At 37.6% G+C, this 25,575-nt stretch overlaps 2 gene segments (V, D, J or C); both read right to left on the bottom strand.

The window, feature by feature from the left end:
• Positions 1 to 2,124: 2,124 nt before the first annotated feature.
• On the bottom strand, positions 2,125 to 3,433 carry LOC106027510 (immunoglobulin kappa variable 4-1-like). The segment is given in 2 exon segments: positions 2,125 to 3,061; positions 3,291 to 3,433. Coding segments are annotated over 2 exon segments (390 nt in total).
• A 21,229-nt stretch (positions 3,434 to 24,662) lies between these two features.
• On the bottom strand, positions 24,663 to 25,348 carry LOC101789166 (immunoglobulin kappa variable 4-1-like). The segment is given in 2 exon segments: positions 24,663 to 25,000; positions 25,220 to 25,348. Coding segments are annotated over 2 exon segments (387 nt in total).
• Positions 25,349 to 25,575: the final 227 nt, after the last annotated feature.

Below are 25,575 nucleotides of genomic sequence, written 5' to 3'. Positions count from 1 at the left end.
GGAAGAAGAAAGGAAAGGGAAACAAGGATTGGCAGGGAAGGGAAGGAGGAGAAAGGGGGAGGGGAACGGAAGAGAAAGAAAGGGAGGGCAAGGGAGGAAAGGGAAGGGAAAAGAGGGGAGAGGAGGGCAGAAGGGAAAGCAAAGCAAAGCAAAGGAAATGCATGTCGGTCTTCATCCAGACCGGTCTCTTCTGAAACTTCTGGATGCACATCTAGATACCAGTTTTCAGTGTTACAAAACAACATTGCAAATACGTCATACAAGAACAGGAGGCACAGATAGACGCTGAGGGAAGACACTGAGTTTCAAAGCATCATGAGAAACCTGTGAAGAGTGACAGCAAGGGAGTAATATGATTATTTTTTGCTTTTGATTTTTTTTTCCTTTTTATACATTACTCTGGTTTCTGTATGAAGCAGAATCAGCCCTTGCCTAGGAATTTGTTTCCATGCATGTAGATCTAATAAGAAAAATCAGTACTTATCATGCACTGATTACATACCCAGCTACTATCCTGAGTAATTAATATATAGCATTTTATTATCCCTTAACAAAACATCATAAAAGCTATTAATATGCTCTTGCTCCAAATGAAAAGATGAAAATTGGGAAATGTTAAATAATTTACCTACATTCATACAATTTTAATCAATTCATTATAAGACTTTGCTCATGTCTCACGGATTAGCTCCTACTCACCATGCCATACTTTCTGCTAATGCCAGAGAAAGGGCTATTCAGACAATGCATCCATCCTGCTAAAGGACAGTTACGTTTCCAGTTGCAAACAGAGATGTTGGCATATGTGATGATATTAGCATGACTCCATTCTGATCTAAATAACATCAAAATGCTCAAGAGTTCTAAAGCACAAGGTGATCCCATGATGCTGGAGAATTCTGTAACCACTGAGCGAATTATACACCCAAGTCCCAAACCACACACCAGCCTGACCACCTGAATGTCTGAGGATAGTAATCACTTCTACAAGAAAGAGCTGTGTGAATTTAGAATTTGTAGTTTCTAACTCCCTAAATGTTTACAGTATTATCCAACTCAGTATTTACTTCAGAGAGACATAACCACTTACATTCATACTAAGAAAATACTTAGTTACTCTTGGGAACCCACATGAAATATTCATAAATTCACACACTAAGATCTTTCTGTTCAACTCCAAGCATCTATGAAATGGATGCCATGCTCTACTGCAAATATTTTTTTTTATTTTTCAGTAAAGTTTACAGAGGTACAAGTTACATAGGCTGCAATCTACCCATTCTGTGTATATTCATAAGATGTTTTCAGAAAAGTACAGTGATGTATCTAAACCCATATTTTGGTTAAAGAACGGGTCCAGAACCCCTGATACTTTGCGGGTTCCCATAAGCCCTTTTTCCTCAGCTTCTCTCATCCCAAACAGATGTGAGCTGCACATCCTCCTGCATGTGGATGAAGGATGCAGATTTTCCAGATTATCTGTGTCCACATTTCCTTTAATGGATATTGCCTATTTCTAGTGCTCAAATTCATATGTATTCTCAGTAGATAATAAGGCCTTGGAAGAAAACCACTGTATTGGGGGCTTGGGATTTAGCTCAGCAGCCTAAGTGCCTGCCTTGCAAGACCATGGTCGTTAGGTAGATCTCTGGTAGTGATAAAAAAAAAATTTAAAAAAAAGAAACAAAACCACTATATTTTCCATCACACAACAGCCAGTGTTCTTCACGGACAACACAGTACATTCGTGCTTCTGTTGTTGTCATAACTAGACCAAGGAAGTCAGGAAATAACTATTTCAGCCTGTATTTGCAGCACTCAGTATACTGAAGCAGGAGGATTACAGTAAGTTTGAGGCCAGTCTGAGAAACCTAGTGATCAAAACCAGCCTGGACTACATTGCAAGACCAAACAAAACAAATAAACAAACAAACAAATCACATTTAATGATAGAGCCTGAACGTGCTTGAGGAATCTCAAACAATTATAAATGATATATGAGACTCTTGCTCTCTCCTGTATCGCTATGAGAAACCTAGATGCTCAATTCCTATTTAAAGTGAACACACTAATGAGACTAGTGAGCACCTTGTTTTCAAGGAGGCACAACGTTCTCCATGACCAAACGCAGAATTTTATTAGTTAATACAAACTGTGAAGACTGAAGAGCATGTGCTATTAAATAGAAACTTAAATTCATCATTGGAGGTAAGCACATTTTCTGGTTTACAGTTGAAGCAGAAAAGGATATTCAGTGAAAAATGTCACTATGGACAACTTTCAGAGAAATGAAATGCTGTTCACTCTGCAGATGAAGGAAAAGATCACCAGTCAAGGAATGAAAGGAACTCAAGGTACAGGAAAGGGCAGAGATAGATTCTGTCTTACAGTCTGTAAATGAAAAGTACCTTACAATATGTTTATTTCAGTTCTTGAATCTGGTATTCGATTTTTGTCCTATGCAAGTATAGCTAATGAATTTCTCATTTCAAAAATTTGAGTTTGTTAATTATAATAAAACAATACAAAACTAATACACATAGCTTGGCTGTATTTTCATATAGCAAAATACTTCAGAGACAAAGAGCCCTTTAACTTCTGCTCAGCTCTTCAGACTTCCTCATCCATCAGGCAGACACAGTCTCTCAGGCAGCAGGAGGAAATGTTCAAGCCCTGGGTCACACAGGGAGCAAGCAGGTGGGGAGACCTTGGCAGGAAGTTTATGTTCGAGGCTGAATCACTGTGGGAGGAGCACTAATACCCTGCCAACAGTAATAACTCGCCACATCTTCAGCCTGTGCGCCGCTGATGGTGAGAGTGAAATCCGTGCCAGACCCACTGCCACTGAACCGCTCTGGGATTCCAGATGCTCGGGTGGATGCCCAGTAGATCAGCAGTTTGGGGGATTGTCCTGGTTTCTGCTGGTACCAGCTTAAAAGATTCTTGTTGTTACCACTGTATAAAAGACTCTGACTGGACTGACACCTAATGGTGGCGCTCTCTCCAGGAGACACAATCAGGGAGGCTGGAGACTGGGTCATCACAATGTCACCACAGACACCTGCAATCAGAAATGCATAGTAATTACACACACACACACACACACACACACACACACACACAGGCTTTATCTTATAAATATTAAAATACCGCATTTAAAAGCTGACACTAATAAGATTGCCAATTAGTATTCACTTGGTTCTTATTATTTCTCATTGCATTTTAAAAGTATAACTTTAAGTCTACAAAGATACAACTCTTAATGATTTTGGAGCTGTTCAATTTCTCACCAGAGACACAGAGCAACAGGCCCGTGAAGACCTGGATCCTTGACCTCATTTTGTTGCCCCTGACTCCCCGATGGAGCACAGACCTCCTTGCAAAGCCTTGTTTATAAAGTCTGAGAAGTTGAGCTGGCCCTGGAGAAGCCTATGAAAATTCATCTGTAAATAGGGAAGCAAATTGCATGGGCAGTGAACTATGAAAGGAACTATTTAAATCAAGATCCAAAAATAGTTTCACGGAAAATATAAGGAGGTGACAACAAAAACACAGTAGTCACTTCAGAAACTCTGAGATCATTTTAGAAACTGTAAAATTGCATATCACTATATGGCCTAGGACTGTGATCATGAACAAACACAGATTTAAAAAGATTGTGCATATTACAGGAACAATAGGCTGGCTGCTTCACATCAACACACTGAATTACACAATAAAATATGCTAGAAAAAAGATTATAAAAATAAAATAAAGGGGAAAGAAGGAAATATGATAGACACAGAGAAAGACAAAAGAAAGTGACTACTACTACAGAAGTTCATATTTTCTATGACAAAAGCAAAGTCTGTTTTCCAAAGCCATATTTATCCTGATACTGAGAAACACAGTACGTGCCTGAGCCCCAGTGTCTCCCTGTGCATGAGCCACAGAGCCAGGACATTTAAGCTGGGGGACTGAAGAGTTCCATGGAAGTGTGAATCAAGCACACAGATGACCCTGCTTTCCACAGCTACTGAGATTTGAGGAGAGGGATCCAAGAAAATTGGATAATGGATGGAGAATAAAAGGACAAAATTTACTAGGGAAACCATGGCTGCAGAACTACACTGCCTAATTTATATGCCAAAAACACTTGCTTTAGAGAATGTAGAAATCAACAATCCCCCTATTAGATTAAGATAACATTCCTGATGACCAGGTACCAAGTTTTAAAACCTCCCTGAAGGAAGACACGAACATCCTAATTCTTAATCAATTTGATCTCACTCTGAATTTTTCTTAAATAATTTTGTGTAATCCATTTCAAAATTTTCCTTAAGATTACTAGATATCATCCTATAAAAGAAATATACACTATGGGTTGAGGAAGCTTCTAATTTCCAAGGAAAAATATACAAAGGTGTGTGGAACTGTCTGCTTTCATTCTTAGTAAGTTATCGTATTTCTAGTTATTTAAACTCATAATGGGTTTTGTTTCTGCTTTAAGAAGCTGAAATATTAGTGCTCGTTCAAGTTAAGCAGACAGTGCAGAGGGTCTTAAAAACACAGAACGGTCATAAAAGTAGAGATCTCTGTCTTTCTCTAGATGAAGCAGACTTTTCCATCTGCCAAGTCCTTTCCAATAGAGTGTTCTTCTGCAGTCAATCAGTAAGCCCAGCAATGGACTTTACCTAACATTTGTTCCTAACAGCCTCAGTGTTTTGAGAGCACATAACCACATAAGATATTATATTTGTAAGAGAATATTTAGCTACCTATTTTTTGAAAAACCACAATATGCTAGTGACCAAAATACACACTGGGTGTGTTAGACTACTTGGGATAGCATAGAAATATTAGAAACTTATTGAAAATTACCTAGGTTTAACAGCTTCCAGCATGGGAGTCAAGAAGTCTGCAATGAGAGTTGCTCAGTAGTTCAGACTCAAAGCGAGCACCTTGGAAGAGGCCTAGGAGAAAGTCACGCAGAGGTCTGAGTTACATTGAGATACTGAAAGATTTGGCTATTTCTGGCTCTTTTTAAGTGTGGCCATTTCCTTTTATTTTGTGGACAGGTGATAGTGGTGGATCAATATGCTAGAAAGAAGAAATTTGGGAAACAGTTTTCCATGTTGATTCAGAAATACATGAACATAAAATCATGCCTGGCTCATTTTATGCATTAACAAAGGGGTTCTTGTCTTAAGAAATCTTTTAATTCATCTGATAGAGAAAGAGATAAGTGTAACCATGCACTCATTTAAAAAATAGTTGTCAGAAAATTTCATATTGCTATGAAACTATAGTTCCCGTTAATTGAAAAAGACAGTTTTCAACCTCGGAATTCTTTTGGCTTGAGTTTATGAAGCTCCTTTATGAAGTTTAGTCACTAAATCTACAAAAAGTATTGCATCTAATGCTTATTCTTAACATTCTTATAATTTCATTGGTAATTGCAGATTTCAGATGCTCTAAACTAAGTTCACTCCATTATGTTGATGACAGAAAACTCTGATGATCAACACTTGTGAAGTAGGATATGTTTCTTTCTCTCATTAGCAGGGAGGGAGATGAGTATCCTGACTTTTATCATTCCAGACATTGATCTGGATGAATGCATATGTATCCTAGGACCTCTTGAGCAGGAGGGTCACACGCACTGTGACCCCTACACAGATCAAGACTTTCAGACTAGGGTCTTTCTGTCGCTGGAGACAGCAAGGAATATATCTCTTTTGTTTTTCTCTTAATTCAAAACATAATTTATATTATTTGGCTTACATAAGAGGTATATATTCCTGGCCTTTACTCCTCCCATATCACTCAACCAGGGAATTCTATAGGGTGCCGCAGAGAAAATCTTTCCTTGCAAGTAGCAGATCTGAAAACTGAGAATGTAACAGCTGGTGCAGCAGGCTCACTTGCCTATGGACTGGGGAGGGTTGGTTATTAGGCTGAAACACTGTGAGAGTGAAGTTATAATATTGCTGACCATAAAAATCATCCACACCTTCTGCCTGGGGTTTGTTTATAGTTTGTGTGAAGTCAGACACAAACCCACTGCAACTGAACCAGTCAGGGATCTGACATGCCCGGGTGGATGCCCAGGGGATGAGCAGCTTTCGAGCCTGTCCTGGTTTCTGCTGACACCAGGCTAAGTAGTAACTAGAGTTGTTGCTCTATAAACTACTCTAGCTGCGTCTGCTGTTGGTGTTAAGGTGTTAAAAGTCTTTTTTACAGCCACAGTTGGGGAGCGTGGAGTCGGGATCATCGTAGTATCACCATAGGCCGCTGAAACTGCAACTGGAAATAGATAAGCATCATCCACACACACCCTCTGATACACACACACACACACACACACACACACACACACTCACAAGTAAATGCAAACAAGTTATCATGTGTGCATTATAATGTCTTGTAAAATTCATTTTAAAATGTTATTAAAAGTCTGAGCATAATTAGGTCCATACTGGGAATACTTTTTATCCTATAATATCTTTAAGATATTTTTCAACTATGCAAATATTTCTCTAAAAAGATTTCAGTACTGAGCTTCTCAGCAGATACCCACCGGAGCACAACAATGAGGACATGGGTCTGAGGTCCTACTTCCCTGACCCTGCTGCCTGATGATGTCCTTTTCTCACTACAAAGCCTTTGTTTATAAAACCTGGGCAGGTGGGCTGGGCCTGCAGGGACTCATACAAAAGGAGAAAGAGGGAAGCCAACCTTATAGACAGTGAACTGTAGAATTATGTGAAAAAAAATTCTATCATATGAACTGTAGTTATGTGAATAAAAATTACACAGCTGTCAAGTTATTAGCTTTATATTTAACTTAGAAAATAGTTGTAAACGCCAGTGGATTTATTAAATGAATGTATTTTCTAGGTTAAAAATAACTTGAAATGGATATGGTATCCATTTATCTGAGGATCTAGTATCCTCCGATAAATAATTCTGGTGAAATAGTAAAACATAAAGAGAAAAGACAAAAGATTCAGAGAAAGAGAGAGGGATAAAGAGCTATGGATGGAAAGAAAGAACAAGAAATAGAAAGATAGAAAAAACAAAAGAAAGAAAGAAAAAAGAGAGAAACAAAGAAAAAAGACTAAAAAGAAAAAGAGAAAGAATGAAGAGACACAGAAAGAAAGAAGAAAAGGAAGGAAGGGAGAGAGAGGATCATACTTGAGGGAAAAGAAGAGGAACATCTTGAAAACAATGTAAAATAAATTTCTGTACTCAGAAAAATGAGACTTGAAAACATAATACAGATCACCTTCTAGAAACACAAGGGCTGAAAGAACACTTCATCAATATTTTACAAAACCAAAATGGTTATAAGTTCTCCAAAAAGAAGAAAAATTAAAGTAGATGAAGACTTGAAAACACCAAGAACAGTAACCAAGGAAAAATATACAACATTTTGTCATTTAACTTTTTAAATAACTGGTTAACTAGGTAATCATTATTGCAACAAAATATTATGGAGTTTATAATGTGTAGAAGTAAAAGGAAGTCAGCAAAATTTAAAGACTACCACCTGTAGCATCATGTTAAAAAGAATGCTAGTGGGGATATTTACATAAGAAAGCCGGATGGTACCTTAGACAGACTTGCAGCTGCCCACTGAGAAGGTCACCATCCTTTCCTGCCTCCTGGTATCCCCTCCGACTAGGTAGCACTGACACTCTCCAATCCACCAGAGTCATCAATCAGGATTAAGAAAACCAGTGTGTGACTCAATAGGCAAGAAGATTAAACACTTTGTTGAATTTTTGTTTCTAAGATTCTATTGTTATTTGTTGTGTTTTTATGTACACTTGCTGTACTTAATCACATGTACTCTGAGAAGCTGGCACATGTACTTGACTAATCTTAATTATTTTTTAATTCCTCTTGCCCTCCTTTCCCTCCACTTCGCTCTATCTCTAGTTTCCCTACCAATTTGCAGAGGATTTATCTCCCTATTTTCTATTATGTCATACTTTGGTTTGAATTTATTTCCACTTTGGATTTCACATATAAGATAAGAAGATATTTATGATTGGGTCTCTGATTTATTTCGCATAATTGTCTCAACATGCCTTCATTTTCCTACAAATGACCCAATCCAATTGATGACTCAGTAGTATTCTATTGTGCATAAATGCTATATTATTTTATCTACTGATCCATTGACTGATGATGAATATGCCAGATGCTCCCAATATTTTGTGCTTATGAGTTGTGCTGCTCTGAACAAGCCTGTGCATGGATCACTGTGATATGATGTCCTGAACTCTTTGGGGGAAGACAACTAGAGCAGAAAGAGCGGGATCAATCAGAATTTCTATTTTTAGATTTCTGCAGACTCTCCATACAGAATTCCATAGTGATTGTACTAGTTGATATTTCCACCAACAAAGTAGAAAGGTTCATTTTTCCTCATAGATAAACTTATATTTGTATTTAGTTTCCTGATGACAGCCATTTTTGTGGAAAATGATGGAATATCAGTGTTGTTTTAATTTGCATTTTTCTGTTATATATATATATATATATGTATGTATATATATATTTCTTTATGTATTTATTAACTATTTTTTTCTCATGAGGATTGTTCTTTCAATTACACATTTTGATTGCCTTTTTATTTAGAAGGTCTATTTATTAAAGTTCTTCAAATATTTTAATATTAGTCTTGGTTTTGATATGTGTATGTATGGCAAAGACATTTTTCCCATTCAGCAGGATGTGTTTTTGCTCTGTTAGTTGTTTCCTTAACTGTGCAAAAGTATTTCAATTTGATACAATTTCTTAAACTGGAGTTTTGTTTGAAAAATTCTTTCTGTCTATGTCTTCAAAATTTTTTCCTATATTGCCTTACAGCAGGTTAAGGGCTTCTTTTTCATTACGCATGATTTTGATCCATTTTCACTTTATTTTACTATGTGGTAAGAAATAGGGCTTTAGCTTCAAACTTCTCACGTGTGTAACCAGTTTTCCCAATGCCATTTGTTAAAGAGGTTGTCTTTCCACCAGCAAATGTTTTTCAACCCTTTCTCAAAGATCAGATGAATGGGTGTTCCCAGAGTTTTTTCTGCATCCTTTATTCTGTTTCATTGAACCAAGTCTGGTCTGTTGTTTTAGCTACTTTATCACTGTAGCTTTGTAATATATCTTGAATTCTGAGATTGTGATGTGTCCCATTTTGCCCTTATTGCCTAGGATTGCAATTACTGATCTGGGTCTGTTTTGGTTCCATATAAATTTCAGGATTGTTTTTCCTAGTTTTGTGAGGAGTGCTGCTGGTATCTGACTGATAGTTCATTAAATCTATATATCTGCTTTGGTAGCATAGCAATTTTGACAACATTGATCATGACTGTTCAGGAAAGGGAAAGAACTTTTTGATTTTTGGACGTTGCATCATTTTCCTGAATCTCCTTTTTTCAGAGTCCCATGGTTTTTATTGCATAGATTTTCACTTCCTTGATTAGGTTAATTCCTAAGCATTTAATTTTCCTTGAAGCCTTTGCAAATGTCATTCTTATCCTAATTTCTTTTTCAAAGGTTTAATTGTTGAGATACAGGTATATGCGGCTTCAGATGGCTATGTTTAGTATTTTGCTCCAGAAAAATCCTTGTGCCACCTCATCAGAATGCAGATGCGATATAATGAAGAGGTTCACAGAGCAACAAAATTAATTCCAAACAATCTGTGTGAAGGCATGGACAGCTGATTCAAAGAAAACAAGGGACATTATGATAGCCACTGTTGATTTTCTGTTGTCTTGTTTTGAAATCCTATGTTGCTTGCCTTGTTGTGTTCTGATTTGCTTTGTTCTGTTTCATTTTATTATCTTTAAAATAAATAAAGTTAAAAATTGATTCTAAACCAGTAAGTGGTTTATCTTGAAAGCCACTAATGAAGCCTCTGAATGACTGTAACTCTTGTAGGCACCATGGCTAGAATGCAAAGAGGACTCTTGACCCAGTACCAACCATTCTCAACCAATTTAAACAATTCCCAGATTCTTCACTAACAAGAACTATGTGAGAGAATAAAATTTTGCGTGACCCTTTTTCATTACCAGTCAATATTGTTATACAAAATACAAAAGGAACAAATAGAGATAGTGCAATAAAGTAAAATATGGCCATGCATATGAATGTCATTGGCTATATAAAACTAGAAATATTTACATAGTGAAAATATGAACTGATTCAAAGTACATGACAATAAAACTGTGAAAATCGGGAAGAAAGAAATGGAAGTATTGAAAAACCCTTGAACTGCCTATGAAGGTCTAAAAAGTGACTCTTTATATATGTCATTATTGCCAAAATAAAAAGAATGATTTTACTTTCTTTCAAATTCTGGTTTGTTCCAAGGAGATTTTTAGTATTACTGAAATAAAACTAAAATACAATTTATTAAAGTTTTCCAGTCTCATCCTTTTCTGAAGCACTTGTAGGGGGCATGTTCTCCCAGTGGTGTGAGCACAGCTTGGTGGAACTTCCATCATTTGGGGTCCTCAAGTGACTGTATACAGCAGAGCACACTGCTGGCCATTTGTGGTGAATATGTTTAAGGGAAAGAATGCTTTCAAAGGATTCTTCAAAGCAGTCTGAGGCCAAGAAATTTGAACCAATCATGCACTGCAACCTGTGCGGTAAAATATAAGCACATGAAACAACATTGAAATGAAAGCGGTGAGCCATGACTATATTTGGTTTTCTAAGCACTTAAATGTAATATTCAATAAACATACAATTAAAAGAAAGACATTATACAAGCTGATTTTTATGGTGCAATGTGTTTGCAGGCTCACAACATCATCTTGCAGGAATTATGATGGAAAACAGAGCAGAAAATCACATCCTTGAGAATTCTCACAGTCTCGATATGTGTTTGCATAAGTTCTTAAGCTTTTTACTGATACACTAGCAGTGTCCAGAAGTTCCAAGGAACACCTCTCATCTAAGGGATTTAGAGACTGAAGATCAAAACGTATCTCATTTATCACACCCTTGAGATGAGGAAATAGAAGCCAGAACACAAATGCTTTCATCCGATCACTTAGTGTTTGACAGAACTGAGGTTAAATCAATTCTATCAATCGTTAGTGTTCTGTCTGCCCAACTTCTCTCACCACTTATCAAGCTTACAGTCTAGAGACAACAGCCTAACAAACCTTCCTAAATGTAACTGTATTTCATTAGACGTTGACACGGGGCTTCACATTTGTTCAAGTAAGTTGAACCAAGAAGTAAGTTTCTCTCAATGTTGTCTGTGAAGTTTAAAGCTGTGTTTCTCAAAGAATGACTTGTGCTTGCTATTCTATGACCACGTGAATTTTAATGTATTTCTGCATGACACATTCAGGTAAAACTTTAACATAATATTTCTGCACAATGCATTCATGTAAAATAGACATTCTGAGATGCTCAGTGAAGATACTCGGCTTCACATTGCTCCCTATTATATCATGTGGTGGTGATAGGGGATTTCCCCACCTAATATGAATAAAGAAAATTTCTAGTGATGGCAGCAAGGCCAGAGTCTTAGGCAAATTCAGGAGCCACCACTAGCAATGCTTAGTCATACCCAGCATAGACTTCAGGTCCCAAGCATGCCCCAGGCATATCCCCAGTCTAGTTCTGGATGATGAACAATGGACAATTTACCAAACGCAATGTCCTGAGACTTTACCAAGTCCTTCTGGTATCTCTGTAAAAGTTATTGTATTCGGAATTCTCCCCCAATGGCAATCTTTATATATGTGGTTAAATATTAAAGCATGTGTTTGAGTTTGAGATTATAAGTTTTGAAGCAGAGTGCCCTCAAAAGTGATTATGGAACTTTGGTGACCCCTTTTTTCATGTCTCAATCAAGAAATGAATAAACCTTACTCAGCCACATCTTTTCATGATGTGGAGCCTCTCCAAAACTAAGGCAAGAAGCCAACAGCCAAGGACTGAAATCACCACAATTTTAAGCCAAAAAAAGGAAGCTTTTTTTTTTTTCTAAATTGACCTACAAATCTGGTTTACATTGAGATATCTGTGTAACTCTTTTTCTTTCTCCATAACATTTTCACAAGTTTCATTTTTATTTCTGACTCTTAAGTCTTGCTTTGAATGCTTCAAAAAATAATGCGAACACAGCATTCTATTTGAAGACAGTAGTAAATTAGGGATTACATCAATCTAGAATCCTGTTAAAAAAAAAAAAAAACTACAATGAAGAGCGAACCGGGGTTCTCTCAGGACACTTTACATAGCAATGTTGTGAAATACTCAAGATATTTATGGCTAAGGTGAGCCTCCTACTTTCCACCATTACTCGTAATACTTATTAGGACAAATGGTCTAAAAAGACATTTGTTTCTAAGTGTTATGCATGCAAAAAGAGACTGCAAACTGATAGTTTTTGAAGTAAACAGTTTGCTCCCTACCTACAACCCACTCTCATGAAACTAAATTTTAATAGCCTCTTTCTCCCTTTTGTTGAAGAGCCTCCTCCAATACCACCATTATCCCCAAAACCTAATGTGGAAGACAGAATGAAAATTTGGATTAGAGGGATAGTTAATATCTATTACATGATTGTTGACTTATGGGACAACTGTCAAAGTAAATATGAAGCACTGCATCTTTACATTCTCTGATGCTTCTAGACAGTCACAATGTGCCTCCCATGGTGATGACCATAGCCCATTGGCCCCTGTAGTGAAAGATGGAGAGACTGTGTTTATATTGTAAAGACCAAACAAATAAGCTTTTCTACCATATTGCATGCGAGAGGAGAAACAAAACTAAAATCGAAGACACCTGCTAGGCATTTAGATCTCAGTCACCAGAAAATTTGCAGAGATGTCTTCTTAAATGGGAAAGTAGTCAAAAGCAACTCACCAGCACTAGGAATCAAGACTGAAATGGAATATATTCGTATTCTGGCATGTCTCCAGTCATCACACTTGCAGTAACTTTGGTAAATCTATGGTTCTGGATCTCAGGGAAGAAGTCTGGACAAGAGACACACATTCTGGGATACAGAGTGAGGTCAAGACCCAGTGAGTGCAAGCAGCTGAAGAAATGCTGTGTTCTGCCATGCAATCCCACTACGCAAGAGTTGGAGATGAGGAGAACTCTCTCCCAACACCACCCTAGAGAATGACAAGAAGGATTCATCTAGGCAGAAATTGAACTGAGAGTGATGTTCCTAGGCCAATAGTTGTAGAATATCTTTTCACTTTACAAATATGAAATTAAAATCCTAAGTAGAGGAAACCTTCTGTTGGGGCTGATTGATACTGAAGGACTCTTCCACTGTTTCCTTTGCAGTATCACTGCTCGCCCTGTGCAAGCAGAGGGGGAAGGGAACACTTACAAGCTTGAAACCTGCTGCCATTTGCTGGCCATGTTCCTGCATCGCAGGTTCCAAGGAACATGCTGTGGTAAGCTTCAGAATATCTTTTCTATTTGTCCTGCATTCCTGTGTTCTACTTTCATGATTTATCTTTATTATTTCAGTGTATTGAAACTTTGATAAAACTGACGCCCTGTCAGTCTCACTATTTTCATTCTTCATGTAGGAAACAGCTTCGCACAGAGTATTTTTCTGCAGTAATTAATGTACTTCATCAAATATCCTATGAGGTGTCCACCATTTGAATGCACTACTGTACCCACCCCATCCACACACAGGAGTAGCATGCAGGCCGTTCTCCATGCTACAGCAGCTCTGCTGTCTTCCATGCTCATGAATTTAGTTACAGTCTTATAACTCTGCTTTAATTACCCACCACACCTCTGACTTTATTGTCAGAAACCCAAAAAATACACAATACTATTGGATTATTATTATTATTACCATTAAATAACATTTGTTAAGTCTTATTTTATTTCAAATAACATTGTCACAATATAAAAATTCACTATCTATGTTTTTTTTTTAAATTTGCATAATAGATTTAGCTTTTGCTTTAAATACCACTATTTTATGCTGGGTGAGCTTTTGCAATCATTTTGATATTTTTTAAAAGATACATTAAAAATTATTAATATGAATGATCAGCATAGCGGAAAGATCTTAAACTCTAGGCCCAAGGTAAATGTCTCATTCGAGTCACCTTATTCTGTCCCCTGTGTCAGGGACTCCAAAGATATAGATGACTCTTAAATACCTGAGATTTAGGCCATCAATCTCAAGAGAATGATGATCCTATGAAAACACTTACCTACAGGTGATGATGCAGGGTTTCCAGCTACAATTTACAGTTAAATTCCAAATTCCAGGTTCCTAAACTGCAAGTGCAGAGGACCAGTGGAATAACACTCCTTAAGTAAAGAGCAATTACACTCACCTTAGCTAAACCTGGCCTTATCTCCTTGTGCTGATATGCACAGAGCTGCCTAAGCATTTCCTTTTCCCTTCAATTGGCTCTAAACAATGTAAATAGGGGTGGCTGAGGTGCTGATGTGGAAGCTTTGAAGTCAAGTGGCAGCCTGTTGCCCCACCTGTGTCTCCATGTAACAGGCTGAGCACAGTGGGATGGCTAAGCAAATACTGCAGGAATATCAGCTGTGTTCCAGGCTCAAGATAAGATGGTAAGACAGCAGGCAAACAACAAAAAACAAACAAACAAAAAAAGGTTTGCAAACCTTTGAAGAGTAAAGACAAGAAAATAGTTTAATTTTTATTTTAATTGTTTTTAAAGATTAATCTGGTACTGAGTGAAAGAAAGCAGTCATTAAATACCTATTTATAAATTTACATCCCCTAGGATTTCATGTAACTAACAATGCCAAGTAATTTATGCAGGCTATTTTACTCATCACTGTGGCAAATTTATAAGAGCTATTAGTGAGCTATTAGTATTTCTACATTTCAAGTGAGAAATGGAAACATTAAACTCACTCAAGATTCCTTGGATGCAATTTAAGATTTTATTCCTGGCTCTGAGCTAAACTTTCATGCTACATAGTACACATCTTCTCACTGGGAGAAAACATTCTGGCCAGAAGATACCACTGCTCAGCTACAGGATGATTAGATCATGTGGGCTGGCATTAGCAGGATTCCACTCTGCTCTGAAACAGCGTCCAAGTATTTGTGAGCACAGAAACATCTTCCAAGTATTTGTGAGCATAGAAGCCTAAGGTCAGTCCATGACCCTGATAGCATCATCATGACTAATTCCTAGGTGGCCTCTCTCAGAGGGCAGTGTGGAGAGTTCACCTGAGCGCCAGGACACAGGCTCTCCCCCTGTGACTGTCTATGCATAGCACCATGTGAATAAGAAACAGGCAGATAAGCAGTGGGGATGTAGCTCTGTTAGAGCCCTTCTGTAGCATGGGAAAGGACCTAATACTGCAAAAGCAAGAAAGAGGCATTTAAATTGATTTTCTATTTTCTACACAATTACAATTTAAGATATCAGCAAACACAGAATTTAGCACCTTGAAATACCTGAAGGTATAAATTATCTTTTTTTTTTGTACTGGGTTGTGAACTCATGACATTGTGCTTTCCAGACAGGCACTTCTGCAACTGACCTAAATCCCCAGCCCTTTATCTTCAATTTTTACACTAAGAAAACCTTTAGTCAGAGTTACAAATTGAATCATGTCCTCTATGTTTGCAATTCATATATTATGCACTTTTTATTGGCTCCAAAAAAGCTTAAAACTCCATTTTATATTTTAAAATTTTTATTTCCATTTAAGTATGGTTTACGAGGCAAAAATTTGCTTGTGGTGAGCCACCTTTCTGGATGGACATATGAGCTGCTTTCAAAATTCAATGCCTAGCAACTGTGTTGCTGTAAACATGTGTATGCCTCAATCACTGTAAAATGATATCTTGAACACGTTTTGGAAGACGGATAGAAGAAGAAGACCAGAGTCAAGCAGAACTTCTATTTTTAGCTTTTTGCAGCATCTCCACATAGAGCTCCACATTGGTTGTTCTAGTTTGCATTTTCACTAGCAAAGTAGAGTGGTTTTTATTCCCCCAGCCTCACCAATATTTGGTATCATTTGATTTTAGGGAAGCATTGTTTCTGGACAAAATGGGACCTCAGTGTTGTTATAATTTGCACTTTTCTCAGAGGCAGGGATGTATATTTATTATCTGTTTGCTTTTCTAAAACCTGTCTGTTTCTTTTAGTTGCCCATTTTTGATTGAATCTTCTATTTAGCAGGTCTATTTCTTAAAGTTCTTCACATATGGTCAGTATTAGTCTTCTTCTTCATGAGCACAGGGCAAAGGTTTCTTCCTGTTCTACACAGTGTCTGTTACCTCTTGTGGTTGCTTCTTTACACAGAAAATTTCAATTTGTTGTTTCTTGATGTAATTTATCACACAATGGGGGTTCTGTTCAAAAAGTCTTTGCCCCCATATGTCCTCAAGTCATTACTTATATCATCTTCCAGCAGATTCAATGCTTCTGTATTAAAGCCCAGGCTGTTGATCCTCTTTTATTGTATATTTTCACTTGTTGAGAAACAGGGTTTAGGGTCAAATGTCTCATGGGTGTACACAGTTGTCCTAATATCATTTGTTAACGTGTCTGTCTTTCCATCAGCCAATATCACTCACTTCCCTCTGAAAGGCCAAATGAATGGATGTGATGAGAGTTGTTTCTGCCTCCTCTTTTTTGTTTCATTGATCCATGTGTCTGTTTTTGTAGCCAGTACCATGCCATTTCTATCACTGTAGTTTTGTAATATATCTTGAAGTCTGAGATTTTGATGTTTCCTGTTTTACTCTTGTTGCCTAGGATTGAAATCGCTATTCTGGATCTTGTCTGGTTCAATAAAATCTTAAGGTTGTTTTCCTACCTTTGATAGGAATGCTGTTGTTATTTTTGGTGGGTACTGCATTAAATAGATATGTCTGCTTTAATAGCATAGGAATTTTCACAGTATTGGTTTTGAATCTCCAGCAACAAGAAATAACGTTTTTATTGTCTGATGTTGCAACATGGTCTTTGATCTCATTTTCCAGACTACTATAGTTTTCATTATGTAAATTTTAAACATCCTTAGTTAGATTATAACTAAGCATTTAACTTTCCTTTAAACTATACAAATCTTATTATTTTCCTTATTTCTTTCTCAGAAGGTTCATAACTGAGGTCCATATATTTGTGATTTCTAATTCTTGTATAGTATAATTAGGTCCGAAAGAAGCCGTGCGCCACCTAGTTAGAACACGCAGGCAGTACAAGCAAGAGGGTCACAGAGGAAAGGTGATGTTCTCTGCCAATCAGCAGCAAAATTAACCCCCAGGCAATGAGTGGCTCATCTTGAAAGGCACCAGTGAATTCTTGGGATGATTGTGACTCACTGTGCCTACAAGCCAAAGAAAACCTTGAGCCAGCTCCAGCCATTCTAAACCGACTTGAAATATCCCATATTCTTCATTCATGAAAAACATATGAGAAAATAAAATTGTGCTTTAAGCTGCTTCATTTGCAGTCAAAATTTTTACTTAAAAATAAAAAAGGAAAGAATACATGGAGTAAGTTAAAGTAAAATATTGGTATACATGTGCATGTCTTTGGGCTCTATAAAATTACCACAATATTTTACAAAGTAAGAATATAATTTGACATGAAATGTAAGACAATAAAACCAGGTAAGTCAGGAAGAAGTCAGTGAAAGCATTGAAATGTCTTTGAATTAGGATAAACGTATAAAAATGCTAATATTTAAGTCTTTTTCACCAAAATAATGACAATGATTTTTTGTTGTTTGTTTTAATTTTCAGTTGGTTAAACAGAGATTTTAAAGAATATTATTACTCAGGTAAAATTAAAGCACAATCACCCACAGTTTTCTGGTCCTGTCCTTCTCTACAGCACTTGTAGGGACCATGCACCCCAGTGTTGCACACACAACCGGATGGAAGATACATCACTTCTGGTCTAGAGTGACTCTATGCAAAACATCACAGACTTAGCTGTGGTGGAATATACGTGTGTAGAGAACATTATTTGCAAAAGATTTCTCAATGCTGGGCCATGAGATATGAGCTAATCATATATTGCAGCCCATCCTGTAAGATATAAATGCATGAAATGAAACCAAATTGTTGGTAGTGACTAATGACTGTGTTTTATTTTCTTACTACTTAATTGTAAAATTCAATAAATGTATACTTAAAAATAAGACATTTCTAAAGGTGATTTTATGGTAGAATTTGTTTTCAGGTGCACCCCATCTTCTTGCAGGCATTGTGTAGGTAAAAAAAGTAGAAAACTACATCACTTGGAAACTGAACCCTATCGAAGTTTGTATCCATGTGTTCATATGATTTTTGGTGATCACACTAGCCTCCTGACACTCCAAGGAAGACCTCTCAACTAACTTTCTCATCTCAGTGAGGAACAAAATAACTGTTAAAAACATACCTCATTTATCACACGCTTGAGATGAGAAAATGAAAACCGGGACACAAATGACTTCATTAGGTCACTTAGTTCTTGCCAAAGCTGAGGTTTTCCTCAAATTTTTAAACTGTTAATTTTATGTCTTTCCATCTTCCCTCAAGACTTATTTATTTTAAAGTCTATGCCAAAAAACCTATATAAATGTAAATCTGTTTGTAAACTTATATAAATGTAAATCATTTGCTCCAATTACTTCCACTAGGAATTAAGTTTCCTGTCTTCCAATGTTGAAGTGATGCTTAAAGCCTCTCTTACAAACCTTATCTATTTCTCATAGAAAGACTTGTCCCTTTTATTCTGTGTGTGTAAATTGTAGCATATTTCTGCATGATAAATTCAGATGAAACTTTAACATAATATTTCTGCAGAGCACATTCATGTAAAATGGACACTCTGGGAAGATTTCTGTGAAGCTACCTGGCTTCATATTGCCCCCTATTACACCACATGGAAGTTATAGTGTATTTTCTCTTCCAAATTTGATAGAAGCAGTAAAGAAAATGTCTGCAGTTTTCAGCAAGAACAAAGTCTTGGCCAACTCAAGTGCTACCACTAGCAATGCATACTTGTACCCAGCATAAACCTCAGGTCTCATACATGACCCAGGTGTACCTCCTGTCTAGTAGAGGACACTGACCAAAGGCAAAATTACCCACTGCTAACCCCAGAGATTTACTAAGCGCTTCTGGTACCTTTGTAAACGTTATAGGCTGGAATCCTCCCCAGGAACACATTTAATTTATGTAGTAAAATACTTGCTCAGGTTGTTTGAGTAAGACATTTCACATTTTAAAAGTGAGAGCCCTCCAGAGGAGCTATGGTACATTAGTATCTTCTTTTTTCATGTCTCACTCATGAGTTGAGCAAGTCTTGCTCAGCTACACAATCCCTTCCACGATGTGCTGCATCTCCAACACAAAACCAGGAAGCCAACAGGAAGGGACTGAAACCTCCACAATTATAAATCAAGAGAGAGAGAGACAGGGACAGAGACAGAGGCAGAGACACAGTCAGAGACTTTTGTCTCTCTGGAAGACTGGTTCAAAGCAAGATCTTTAGTGTAACTACTCTTCCTCAATACATTGTTCACCATTTTTAGTTTTGTTTCTGACTTTTGAGACTGGTATGTGTTGCTTCCAAAAACAGTGCTAATACAACATCCTACTTGAAGGCTAAATTATTTAGTGAGTGAATTACTCCGGAATCCAGTTAAACGACTTCCATGAAGGGGCAGTGAACATTTCTAAGAATATGCCACATAGCAATTGATTTCAACTTCCCAAGGTATCAATGCACAAGGTGAGGTTCTTACTCTCCATTAATATTAACAAAGCTTACTAGGATTTTACTTCAAAACAAGCATTGTTTCTAAATTTTCTCCATATAACTAGGGGTTGAAAAATTGTAATTCTAGAATTTAGCAGTGTACACCTCTCGTTGATCTCACATTCAAGACAGCAAGTAAATTTCAATAGTCTGTTTCTAGTTTTCCTTGAACATCCTCTACCAAGACTACCATTTTCCCCAACATATCATGTGGAACAGGACAGAAATAATTTCTTTATAGGAATGGTTAACATCTATTATATAATTTTAGGCTCTGGAAAAATTTTCAAATTACTATGAAATCTAGTTTATAGTAATTTATTACTATGAAACCTAGTTTATAGTTTATAGTCTGATACTTCTAAGAAATCACAATGTGCCTTCTATGCTGAAGACCTTAACCCATTGGCCACTGTAGAGAAAGACGGGCAGTCTGTGGTTATTCTGTAAAGGCAGAACAAATAAGTATTCCTGCCATACTGGACATGAGGTAAGAGAGACTAGTAAAATTGAAGACACTAGATATACACATAATTCTAAGCCACCAGAATTTGAAGATGGCTTCATACATGGGAAAACAGACAAAACCTGTTTGGGGTTCTGGGAATCAGGACTGAATTGGAATATATTAGAAATATAGCATATAACTGGACAGCTAAATGGCAATGATTCTGGTATATGTGTGATTCTGAAGATTAGCAAAGTAGTCTAAGCAGGAGACACAATTTTGGGGAGATGAAGAATAAATGAGTGCAAACAGCAGAAGCCAAGCTGTGCTTTGGCACCTAACCTCAGCACACATGTGTCAGGAGATGAGGAGAAGCCATCACTGAAAATGAGAAGAACACCCAGGTGAGAATTGTATAATAATTTATAATTACTATAATATAATCCTAGTCTTGTCTCAATGTACAGAACTGACTAAGATGTCTCCTTTCCTCCTCAGTTGGCTCTGAGGGTTGTAAATAATGCTGGCTGAAGTACTGATGTGTAATCTCTGAAGCCAAGTGACAGCTGTGTTTCTTCACCTGTGTCCCCCTATAAAAGCCTGACCATAGAGGGAGGGAAGAGCAAATGCCACCAGAGTTCCAGTTGGGTCTGAGCCTCAAGATAATGGGCTATGATTTCCGGAGGCAAAGAAAAAAAACTTTGCACAACAGATCTAGAGTACCTGACTCCCAAACATTAACTGGCACCTCATTCATGTTACGCAGATTGGACTTTTTGCACACCATTTTTTTTTTTTTACATATTGAAAAGGTGCTTTCTGGCTACCTATCTAGTGCAGATCATGTTAGTCGCAAAATTACTGTCATTCTCTCGATCACTCACCCTCACAGCAGTCAGATTTTCATGAATTATTAAATATTGGTTCAATGCTCGGTGGAGGCCTTGTTGGGTGAACTCTCATCTGGATTGGGCTCAGGATCCCTTGGTTGCCTGTCACGGTAAATATACCGTAGTGTCTTTATTCTGGGTGTGATTTACACTAGAGATGGTAGACAGCAAGTAACTCATTGGGATTCTAATAATGTTTCCATGGGATTACAAACGTAAAATTTTCCCTGCAACAAGGAGGATGGAAAAATGACCCCTTAGAAAAGGCATCATAGGCTTTGGCTGCTTCTAGAGTCATCATGAGGATTTAATCTGAGCCTACATGGAAGAAGTAATGTCATCTGGCTGGACATCAAGGAAGCACAAGGTCATATGAACAAAATAATTTAGCACATTCAGAGATTAGAAAAGAGGCCCAGGGAGTAGGTTGAGAAGAGGAGAGGAAACAAGGTAAAAAAACACTGATATCAGAGGTGGGGGAGGATAGATGGCCTGTCACTACCTAGGAACTCGTGAATATGCTGTTTCTGACTATGGGTGTACCTCAGTTACAGAGCCCATTCTTAGGCTGTGAAAGTCCTGTCTGCAACTGGTTCCATCCCACAAAGAAGCTAGAGAAGAAAAACCCATTCCATCTCCACCCAGCCCTGTCTCTTCCATCTGCCTGACTATGGATCAAGTCCTTGACAAATCTCACATTTATCCACAGATTCCAAACACAGAAGTCAAGGACCAAAGTCATAGACAGAGCCCTAGAATCGTGAATGAGTTCCTGGTGCAATAAGAAAGATTTGACAAGGAAACAAAGTAATTTCACTTTTATTTTGATTTTTTTTAAAAGAATATGCTAGTACTGAGCAAAAGAATGTCTCATTTACACCTATTTATGAATTTGCTTCCGATGTGACTGGATCTACATAAACAATGCTAAAAAAAAACTCACATATGCTATGCTATTCATCTTTCAAGGCAATTTCATCATTCCTAGCTTTCAAGTGAGAAATGGAAACTCACAGGAGATTCACTGGATGCAGTTTCAGATTTTAATCTTGTCTCTGAGTTAAACTCTCACCCCACATAGTATGGCTCTTCCTGCTGGAGAAAACATTCTGGCCAGGAAATGCCACTGCTCAGTTACCAGAAGGCTGCAAGTGAAGATGTTAGCAGGTGGGCAGGCATTAGCAGGACTCCACTCAGCTCAGAAATAGCAGTCAGGTGTTCTTGAGCACACAAGCCTAGGTGAGTCCAAGACCCTGATAGCATCCCTATGGCTAACACCTAGCAGCCTCTCTCTGTGAGTAATGTGGAGTATCCCCCTGACACCCAGGTCACACACCAGCCACCCCCAAGACCTTCCACACACATTCACCACACTTATAAGAAACAGGCAGATGGGTGACTGGGATGTAGGTCTTTTAAACCACTTACCTAGCATGGACAAGGACCTATGAATATAAAAAACATGAAAGAGACATATACATTGTGTTTCAGCTTTTTACAAAGTATCCTTTATGATATCACCCAACCTAGAATGTAACAGTTCTATGGTGCCCCAAGATAGATATTATCTTTAATTTTTGCCCTAAGAAAATCTTTAGTCACAACAAAACTTGAATTTTTTCCTATATATTTGTAATTCACATATTATACCCATTTGATTGACTTCCAATAAGTGCAGAGATGGATTTTATGTTCAGTTATAAATTTTTTTCCGCTTAAGTAATGTTTAAAAGGCAAAATTCTCATGCAATATAAACTTCTCTCTGCATGCCTGTTTGTATAATATTTGGCAAAGGCAAAGCTATTTGTTCACAACTATACTGAAGTTATAAGACAAGGCAGCACCCTTGAGTGCTCCCAAGGTCCATATATGGTCAACCTCCACTCATCTCAGAATCACCTGAATCACACTGCTGCCTGCTCCTTATATAAATGCTCTGCTTCTTCAGATGCCCACCGTGAATATTTCCTTCAGTATGGAGTAGAAAAAGCTTGTGAGGTCAAAAATCACTATTTGAAAAGTATGAGAATATTGCTTCCTAGTATGCCCCAGTGTAAGTGCTCAATTCCGTTTTAAAGTGACTATAATGGCAAATACTAAGTTCATTGTTCCCACAGAGACTCAAACTTTCCCCTGCCCAAACAGTGAATTTGTTGATTCCAGTGAGATGAGGGGACTGGAGGGCAGGCTCAGCTAAACACACGCTCATCATTAGCGTGAAGGCAGATGAAAAAACTACAGAAGAAGGTATGATGCTGCAAGAAATGTCAGAGAGATGAGCTGGTGCTGGCTACTGGCCAAGGCATGAGGAGGGCATCAAGCTGTGTGAATGGCAAGGGAAAGACTCTCTCCTGGAGGCATGAGAACGTCTGGATATTTTCCCACCAAATCTGAACTATAGAAAGATGGCATTTCTTAGTTTAATAAATTGTATCAGTATCTGTTGCCAGGAATAATCATCACATTCATCATAGATAATCTGTACCAGTACACAGTGTATCATAATGCTTATTTTTTCCCATTCCCTTCCACTCCATCTGTCTTCTCCTCTTCATTTACAGAACTTTGTTACTATTGCTTTCCTTCCATTCTTTCCATAGTTTTAATCTCTATTTTCTTCTTTTTCATGCCTATGTCCTCTCCCTTGTTTACTTTCCCCTTTGAACCTTTTCTTCCTGATTCCTAAAATCTATCCTTCATCTTGATTCTTATTTAGGTTTTGAGTTTGTAATCTAAGAAAACAATGCAATATTTAAACATGTGTGTCCAGTCAATCTCATACAAAATTATTTAGATGCACTCATTTACCTAAAAATGACTGTAGTTTATTCTACTGTATGGCAAATCAGTACTACATTGAACATACAAACCACATTTTCCTTATGCATTAATCTGCAAAAGAGCATATAGGCTGTTTCCAAGACTGAGTTGTCAAAAAGTGCACCACATGCAAGAGCGTGCATAGATTGCTGTGGCTGAATCAAAAAATGCATCTGAAATATAAACAGCAAATAAATAGATAAAAAAGTGCCCAGTGTCACTGGTCATTCAACAAATGCAAACTCAAACAACACAAGGTTTCATCTCCATTCACAGGAAAGTGGCTATTGTCAAGAAAGCAAACAATGACAAAAACTGGTGAGGCTACAGAGCAAAGAACCCATTTCCAATATTGGCAGGAGTTTAAGTTGTCAAACCATGCTGGAAATCAGTATGGAGATTGGTCAAAAAAATTAGAATTAGATGATCCCTTTGGCTTTAGTGTCTCCCTTATAAATATCACCAAACCTGTTAAACTAATGAATTTCTTGTATTAAAGTATTTGAACTTGTAGAAAATGAAAACATAAAGAATATGAAAGTAAGACAGAGCTCTTTTCTACATTTCACATATGAATTTTTCATACCAAAAGAATCAAGAACCAAGGAGTGCCTTTAATCCATACTAAGCTCTGCAAATTATCTCATGCATACTCCAGAGCACAGTCTCTCAGGCAGCAGGAGGAAGTGTTAAGTCCTGGGCTGCTTCATGAGCAAGCAGCTGGGGAGATACTGAGAGGAAGTTTATGTACGAGGCTGAATCACTGTGGGAAAATCATAATATTGCATACAGTAATAATCAGCCACATCTTCAGCCTGCACGCTGCTGATGGTGAGAGTGAAATCGGTACCAGACCCACTGCCACTGAACCGGTCTGGTACCCCAGTGTCTCGGGTGGATGCCCAGTAGATGAGCAGTTTGGGAGATTGCCCTGGTTTCTGCTGGTACCAGGCTAAGTTGTTCTTGCTGTTACCACTGTATAGAAGACTCTGGCTGGACTTGCAGCGGATGGTGGTGCTCTCTCCAGGGGTCACTGACAGGGAGGCTGGAGACTGAGTCATCACAATGTCACTGCAGACACCTGCAAGCAGGAATGAATGGTGATCATACAGGCATAAACATAAAAGACTTTTCAAATATAAATACTGCAATTAAATATTTAGTGTATACAAAGCTATTGTGTGGTAACATATATTTATGTTTTTATTGAAATAGTCATTGTTTTCAACTTCTTAAAGTTATTTTTTAATGCTACAATAACATCACTCTGTGGAGATGGTGGAGCTTTCCAATTTCTCACCAGAGACCCAGAGCAACACAGTCAGGAGCATTGGGGTCTGGCAAACCATCTTGCTGTCCTTCTGTGGCAATGCTGTTCAGACCCTATTGAAAAGGCTTGTCTTATAGCATCTTTGCAGCTGCACTGAGCTGGGAGTGACCTATGCAAAATAAGGAAAACCTAGCAAATAAGGAAGAAAATTTCAGGGGCACTGGTCTGTGAAAGGAACTGATTAAAACAAGAACCAAAAATACCATTACAGAAAATATGTTTGCGGGACAAGAAAAATAGCAGTCAATTTAGAGGATCTATTATTGCACATCCACTAGATGGCGTGACAAAAGGACTTAGTTTCAAGTAAAAAAAAATTATTTAAA

Source organism: Cavia porcellus, unplaced genomic scaffold, assembly GCF_034190915.1.
Source record: "Cavia porcellus strain 051 isolate PalLab524CR breed Dunkin Hartley unplaced genomic scaffold, mCavPor4.1 scaffold_18, whole genome shotgun sequence".
Lineage (NCBI taxonomy): Eukaryota > Metazoa > Chordata > Mammalia > Rodentia > Caviidae > Cavia > Cavia porcellus.
Note: the sequence above shows the minus strand (reverse complement) of the source record. Positions and strands in the feature narration are given on the sequence as shown.